Genomic DNA, 7,908 nt, shown 5'->3' with positions numbered 1-7,908 from the left:
TTTAAATGTATCAAGGCTAATTGCTGTGTATTTTTTAAGTTGCTTATTTTAAGAATAATTAATTGTAAAATAAAATAGTTCAATATTGGATAAAAAATAACAGTTTTAAAAGTGTCGTGGGTATGAAAAGTAAAAATGCAATAACAAAGACGAACATGGTAGTGAGAGTGGTGACAACAACCACGGTGATGGCAGCGCTGGCAGCTGTGGCATCGACATTGATGGGGTAATTGGCGGTGTAGGGGCATTAATGCTGGTGGAGAGTGGTGTATACTTGACGGTGGCAGCGATGACGGTGGTGATGTTGGCAATAGTGTAAGGGTGGATGTAGTAGTTTTAGGTGGTGGCCACGACAGCGGTGACCGCGGCGCAACCAATCCAAATTTCAGTTGATGGTGGCAGGTTGATATCGGTTCCAAAAACCCACCTCTTCAAACTTTCTGCACTAAATTTTCCTATAAATTTTCCAATTTAATTTGGTATTACGATTTGTTTTGAATTGGTTTTAGGAACTTAAAGATTTATCTTTGCTTAGAAATAACCTAATTTGTTAATTAATCTTTGCTTAGAAATAAGTTAATAAAGACCAAGTACCAATTGGTTACTCCAGCAAACAGAGGAAGTAAATTACGTTCAGTTTTTATTCGCCCTTTCTAATGGGAGCAGAACAAGCGTACAAATATTATGAATGCAACAAATCATGTAAAGGTACGCATGGGAGAGAGATTGAGAAGTGTTATCGCTCCCTCGCTTTATGTTTTTACTTTATTTATTTATAACGTGAAAAGCAGTGGCATAACACAGTGGAAGTGACAAACCAATTTGTAATTGGTTTACACCAGATACCGAATGATGTCTATCAAACTGACACACCAGCCGCAACAGCATCCACACTGGCAACTTGGCTTATAAAATTTTTGGATGAAGGCAAACCGGCAACCACGTCTTCTTCAATTCCACACTCGTTTGTTCCTCTTCTGATCTTGAAGTAGCCATCCTGCACACCATATGCAATTACGCATACACAATTAGTTTGTGCTTTAGGATCTGAGAGGCCACGTATAACTGTTATCCATAGTTGTTTCAAAACAAATAAACAATTTAATTGAGACATACATCACCCCAGCTTCTATTCCACTGATTCGCCAGAAGCTGAAACACATGAGTGCACGGTCAACAACTAGTGTTAGAAGACAAATTCTGGTTGCAGAAAATACCAGTGCATAGACATACCCAATAGTCCTCTCCATCATTGGTTGTCCCCCATCCAATTAGCTTAACAGCATGACCTCCCAATACATCACCTTTAACATGCTTGTAAACTCCTGATTTATAGTGTGCAAAGTCCTGTAAAACAGTTTAAACAAAACAAAATTTGCGTTGAGTTTAGCGAACTATTATTGGCATTCCAAAAATCTAATTGTGCACTCCGCATAAGAGTATTTTTCTTTCTAAATATACAAAGTTTGGAGTGTCAATAACAATTCCCGTTGTTTGTTCTTTAAATGTCAATTTCTTGCTACTGGTCATCAAAGTTCCTAGTATATAAACTTGGCATTTCACATGTCATGACATTTAACAGAAAAACCAACACACTTTTTGTTTTCTTCGGAAAGAAAGCTTAAGGAATAAAGAGAGGAAAAGAACAAAAGGCAGTGGCCAGACCACCCCTAAAAAGATGAAGCAGAACTGAGACAAAAACATCCCAACTGAAAAGAACAAAAGGCCTAACCAGAACTAGGACATGGCAGCTTTCCAATAGGCAGATTAAGGAGATGCAATTCCTTTTGAATTGGGGGAAACTGAAGCTCAAAGAGCCGACCAAACTTAACTATACTCCATAGTGCCACCATAATCTTCAAAAATCTTTCGGTTCTTTCCATCCAAATAAATGAAACCAGAGCAATCATACAACTCCACATCACCTTTGATTTCTTACCCTTCCAAGAGATAGCAAAAGATTCACTGAAAAGAGAAAGAATCCTTTGGAATTATCCAACACAATCCCATTTCCTTATCCCACTGCAACCACAATACCAAGGACACCGGAGAATCAAGGATCACATATCCAAGATAGTATATGAGGGTTAATCCTGAATTAAGTTTAGGATAAAGTCTGATGACCAAATTGACAGCAAAGATAAGACTGCTCAAATGGGGATATAATTTGTTTATGCAAAGTGATGATGCCATATTTTTTTTTTCTCTAATCTTCTTGACTTTTAGCTGACCATGAGTTCAGTTGTGTTCATTACAGTGTCACACTCGGCTCATGCATACTACTCAGTTGTGTTCAATGAAAAAAAGCTGCAACTCTGTAGGTATTATCACCCCCTGCGCCACCCTCTCTCCCCCTAGTTTCTCCCCAAAACCCCTTCACTTTTAATATGAATGATAGTTGTGAAGAGACGTAAAATGTTCTTGAAAATGTTATAAGATTATATCAAGTTTGGAGTGCCAGGCCATCAATGCATTAGGAGTTGAAATCTCAGTGAAGACTGATAATCATATGAAGAAGGCAAATAATCATATTTAGTTCTTTTCCAATATCACAAATGGGGAGGAAAAGGAAAAGAGAAAAGGACAGAAAGTGTTAAGAACATTGTACACCTAAATTGCTGTTTTCAATTATGGAACAAGAACTTACCTCGTAAACAGTGAATGCAACCTCAACTGGTCCATTCCTATAAACCTCTGCCATGATACTGTGAGGATCAGAGTTGATTCTATACGCACTGATACTATAACGCTTTGAATTCTTCCAGATCTGGTTCCCATCTACACATTTTTTAACGCACTTTGGAGTCGGATACGCAGGCTCACAACCAGGGTGCGAGCAGCCAGTTGAATCAAAGTATGGGTCACACTGCCAGATGGAACACTAATCAGGACTTCATGCAGTATTAAAAAGTTGTTTATGAACCTAATGAAAGAAAGAACCCTTAAATTTTATATCAGACGGGACTGGTGCAGATTAAATGGAGAGACTAACACAGGGACCTCTTTTTTTTTTTGTTATATTGATTTCCCTGTTTAGGATGAACTACGGAATTATTCCTAAGTGAGAAGAAAGACTTGCAATTCGCGTGCACTGACAATCATTCTAACAATGGAAGAACAGTACGCTTTTAATGCAAGGGTTAGGAATGGTCCCTATGTTGCGAGAGTTGGACTTCCCTTTTGGGTGAGAATTGGTTGGAAATACAAAGGAACCCATTGTCTTTAGGTAACACAATGACCTCCCTTATTTTCTGCAGTTATGCTGACCTCCTTGTTTAGGAATTAGGATGAGCTAAGAATTATACCTACATCGCAAGAAAAACTTTTAATTCTAAAGTAAGCAGTGACAGTCATTCTAATGGAGGAAGACTGAGCTTGGGAGCAAGGTTTGGGAATGGTTCTTATGTTGCAAGAAGGCTTCGAGTTCTAAGGTAAGAGAGCACTAAGATATCATTTCAATATCAAAGGTAGACTTGCATTTGATGTGAAGGTTAGGATTGGTACTGATTATGATCTTGAAAACATTATGTATCTGACAATAGTTCTACAAATGATGGCATAATAGGCAGATGCAAGAACAGAGGTAAGGTTTATCTACTATCGTTTTGAGATTCCACTGGAGAGGTAGGATTGGTACATGAATTTGCTACCTCTTCAGTGACAACACCATGGTGGATAAAGTACCGCCAAGCATAAATTGGATATCCCCCATTACAACCAGCTCCACACATGAAACCACAACACGCTAGGAGATCATTAACAGACAGAGAGATATTCTGCAATAAAGCATAAAGCAAATTAAAAAAGAGAACAAAATATACAAAAGAAATCAATGTAAATTAGAAATGGAAAAGAGAAAGAGTGCAGCTTTTACCATGCCATAATGGACACAAAAACGATCTGATAGTGCTTCAACAGCAGCAAAAGCCCAACAAGAGCCACAGTGACCCTATATTTCCAGGAAAACCAAATTTTCCCCTTGAATTTTCGGCATCAATTTATTGGACAATATATCATTGGGATGTAGGACAAATTATTACCTGATCTTCATTAAAGAAATTGATCCAGCATTTGACATAAAAAGGGGAATTCATCAGCACCTTTTGCCTTTGAATTTTTAAATCAAAGAAAAAGCGGGATAACAACATATAAAACGAAATCACCAACTGACCTAATATTCTTCCAATGGTGTTACACTGAGGCCAAGCGGTTCTGGCATCAAAATTATTTGGCAACTTGAGAGATTTTGGATAAGTTTTGATAGGAAAACTCTGCAAGTCCTTTTGGGGTGTTGGTTTGACTCCCAGGAGGTGCATAAACTGGCTAACCTGTGGAAAGAAAAGGAAAAATCTTGGGACCTAGTAGTAATACAAAAATAAGCAATAGATGCATCTGTGAGGCAATAGGAGGGCAGGAAATTCGTTTAAATGTGAGCATAATAAGATCCTTGGGGTTGAAAGACTCACAGTGTAATTGGAGAATCGAGGATTCATGGCAGCTTCCCATCCAGCCTTGGGGTTTTCATTTATCTGTTTAATGATCGAGTCCTGTTTGGGGGTGAATCACAAATTAATAATGGAATGGAAGTCTCAGTTATTAGCCTAACACCCCCAACCCCCCAAAAAAAACAGGTATTGTATTATCCATAGCATTGATAGATGAGGAAGCAAAAGAGAAAAACCTGAAGAATAGGAGATTGAAGCTTAGTCTTGGAAAGTGGTTTGGCTGCAATCAACTGTGGAGAGTGTTAAACGTTAGTTTGATTTTTGGCCAGCAACCAACGACTGGCGTTAGCTTCAACAATTGAAACTCCAATTCTCACCATATTCATATAATTGATTATGAGTCAAAGAAAGGAAACAGAACAAACAGGGGATAAGATCAAAGGAGACTAATTGACAAGACCAACTTACCTGTGGTTGAAAGCTGGAGATGGCCCCTAAAAGTAACAGACAAGTCGCAGCAGCAAAATACACCTGCGGAATTCTTATGGTAGCCATCTTCCTCCCTCCACTCCCCCTTTCTATCTTCCTATCAAGTCTTTCTTTGTTAACAAGGACTCGACTCCAGGAAAGATAATTATTCTCTCGCTTCCCGTCTTCTCCTTGTATCCTCCTTTTGCTATTTATTTATTTATTTATCTATTTATTTACGTTGTTGGTCGCTTGTCAGAAAAAATTATATGGAAATGTTATTGGTGGGATTAAAGAGATTGTTGCACGACACGTCGACAATGACTTAGCCTTGATATTTGTGTAAAACATTATGGGCCGGCTGGCTACTGCCTTTAAGTGCCCATCCAGCATTGGTCTTTGCAAAACTTTCCTCATCCGCCAGTTTGTAAGGATAATTACTTTCCTCGTACTCCTCATAAATCATCTTTACAAAACACTAGCTAAATTAAAAATGTTTGCGACATTTAATTGAATTCAAATAAATTGACAAACATTATATTCTAAAAAATATTAAAAAAATTCATGATAATTAAATGGACAAATAGTTTCGAATTGAATTAATTTTTTGCAAAGATAATTATGAAGTTCGATGTGGTGTGAGCCCCATAACTAATCCCATTATTTTGAAGTAAAAAAATGAAGTTCCCTTTCCTTAAAGGTTTGGAAATATTATAATCATAGTTGTTCATTCTCTTTATTATCATATAACTATCATCTTAGAAAAATTCATTCAATCTCAAGATTATTTAGTCATCCCGTATGAATTACTATAATCATTGGTTTGTTTGACAGATATGAATGTAAAATAGTCTCCAAATCAAATGAATTTTCTAAACACAACATTTAGATGATATTAATGAAATGTCACGTTTAAAGAGACATATTCTCATGCAACCGATGACGACATATGACAAACGTTTATTGGATAGTTGTGGTAGTTTTGAACATGTGACATTAACAGATCAATGACACCACTAAAACTGTGTGTATTGATTTCAAAAGAGATAAACTCTAGACCTAACAAGCATTCAATGGACCAGTGACGACGCTTGTGACATCCCACATCGCGCCAGGGGAATGATCCTTAAATGCATATTCTCATACCTACCTAGCACGAGGCATTTTGGGAGCTCACTGGCTTCGGGTTCCGTCGGAACTCTGAAGTTAATCGAGAAGGTGGCCAGAGCACTCCCATGATGGGTGACCCACTGGAAAGTTGCTCGTGAGTTCCCAGAAACAAAATCGTGAAAGCGTGGTCGGGGTCCAAAGCGGACAATATCGTGCTACGGTGATGGAGCAGGCCTGGGAAATGGTCCACCCTAGGCGGGGATGTGACAAAGACATCCGATAAAAATTGGAACGATACTAAGAAGATTAGCATGGCCCATGTGCAAGGATGACACGCATAAATCTAGAAATGGTATCAAAGCCATCCATGGCCGGAAGTGTGCCGATGAGGACGTCGGGCCCTTAAGGGGGGTGGATTGTGACATCCCACATCGCCCAGGGGAGTGATCCTTAAATGGATATTTCCATCCCTACCTAGCACGATACCTTTTGGGAGCTCACTGGCTTTGGGTTCTGTCGGAACTCTGAAGTTAAGCGAGAAGGTGGCTAAAACACTCCCATGATTGGTGACCCACTGGGAAGTTACTTGTGAGTTCTCAGAAACAAAACCGTGAGGGCATGGTCGTGGCCCAAAACGGACAATATCGTGCTACGGTGGTTGAGCAGACTCAGGAAGTGGTCCGCCCCTGGCCGGGATGTGGCAACGCCACTGAGAGCATATCTTTTAGTTCCATAAAGCTCTATCCCACAAGTTGTAATCAACTATATCCTACAAGCAGTGGCGAAGTCAGGATTTCTCGAAGGGAATGGCGAACTTAAAAGAGTGCAAGGTTAAAGAAAAATGGCAACAACTAAATCTTTTTATATAATAATGTCTTCCATAATTAATCAATACAAACAAATTACAATTGTTGCCGGCGAAATTTCATGAGATCCATACGATCAAAATCTTGAGGATAAAGTTGGGCAAAACGAACAATTTTTGCTTTGTCAAAAGATGCAAAATTATTTAACGAACTCAAACATGTCATACAAAGAAGGAACTCGGTGTTTACCTCATTAAAGCGATCATTCAATTCATTTAGTTGCATATCAAGGACTTGAAAATAAAGTTCCACATGATAGTAATGAAAGTTTGTGATTTTTGGAGCTTTGCGCCTTGATTTTCCAGGTACGAAATACAAATTCTCCATGTTAGGAATGATAATATCATGTTCCTCGCAAATGCAAGGCATGGGTCTTGTGATTGGTTAAAAGGGGATTAGGTTTGAAAAAGTGAAGGTCTGCTTTGAAAAATGGAAGGCACGGGGAGTCGGGGATAGTGGTCCCCTTTAAATTTTTCTATCTTTTTAGGCAATTAATGATGGCGATGACATCATTTGTTTATTTAAGGAGTTTTTTTTTTTTCAATACTTAAATGAAACGATGCCGTTCCATTTAGGGGATTTAAAAAAAAAATTACACAAGCTGCTCAGAAACACAGAAAGGCAGAAACCATCTGCAGACTACAGTGCAGGTGCACCATTCATTCCGACAAGACCAGAGGGGCGGAACCACGTTCATGGGCTTAATTTCCAGCGAGGGGAGGAACGGCCGCCCCTCCTAGTCCCTCTGTAGCTTTGCCACTACCTACAAGGCCCACGTGCACGAGGCATGATGGGCTTCGATTCTAACGAAAATGGGTACAGAATTCCTAATAGACTTTGATAAACGGAACATAATTTCAAGTCCTAGTACAAGCATCTGCAGTGCATTTTCAATCCCTTACGTCTAACGTTTTGTAGTCAATTTTTTTACTAACTTGGCCTCAATCCCTTAAGATTTGATAAAAAATCTCCCGTCCAAACATAGCCTAAAGTGAGTGTACAATCTCAAACACACACAG

At 38.8% G+C, this 7,908-nt stretch overlaps 1 protein-coding gene and 1 non-coding gene across 2 annotated transcripts; one reads left to right on the top strand and one right to left on the bottom strand.

Annotated features, from left to right (window-relative positions):
• Positions 1 to 623: 623 nt before the first annotated feature.
• On the bottom strand, positions 624 to 5,129 carry LOC126610766 (cathepsin B-like protease 2). Its single transcript, XM_050278896.1, has 11 exons — positions 4,914 to 5,129; positions 4,682 to 4,735; positions 4,467 to 4,547; positions 4,172 to 4,328; positions 4,041 to 4,045; positions 3,875 to 3,949; positions 3,651 to 3,776; positions 2,648 to 2,866; positions 1,234 to 1,347; positions 1,117 to 1,152; positions 624 to 997 (listed from the first exon to the last, which is right to left on the bottom strand). The coding sequence occupies exons 1-11, from the start codon at positions 4,998 to 5,000 to the stop codon at positions 860 to 862; spliced, it is 1,092 nt and encodes a 363-aa protein (XP_050134853.1). The 5' UTR covers positions 5,001 to 5,129; the 3' UTR covers positions 624 to 859.
• Positions 5,130 to 6,283: 1,154 nt separating this feature from the next.
• LOC126612696 (U6 spliceosomal RNA) lies at positions 6,284 to 6,388 on the top strand. Its single transcript, XR_007619266.1, has one exon. It is a non-coding gene; the product is annotated as a U6 spliceosomal RNA (small nuclear RNA).
• Positions 6,389 to 7,908: the final 1,520 nt, after the last annotated feature.

The sequence above is a fragment of the Malus sylvestris genome, chromosome 17 (genome assembly GCF_916048215.2).
Source record: "Malus sylvestris chromosome 17, drMalSylv7.2, whole genome shotgun sequence".
Taxonomy (NCBI): Eukaryota; Viridiplantae; Streptophyta; class Magnoliopsida; order Rosales; family Rosaceae; genus Malus; species Malus sylvestris.
The sequence above is the reverse complement of the archived record's forward strand: the minus strand, read 5'-3'. Positions and strand labels throughout refer to the sequence as shown.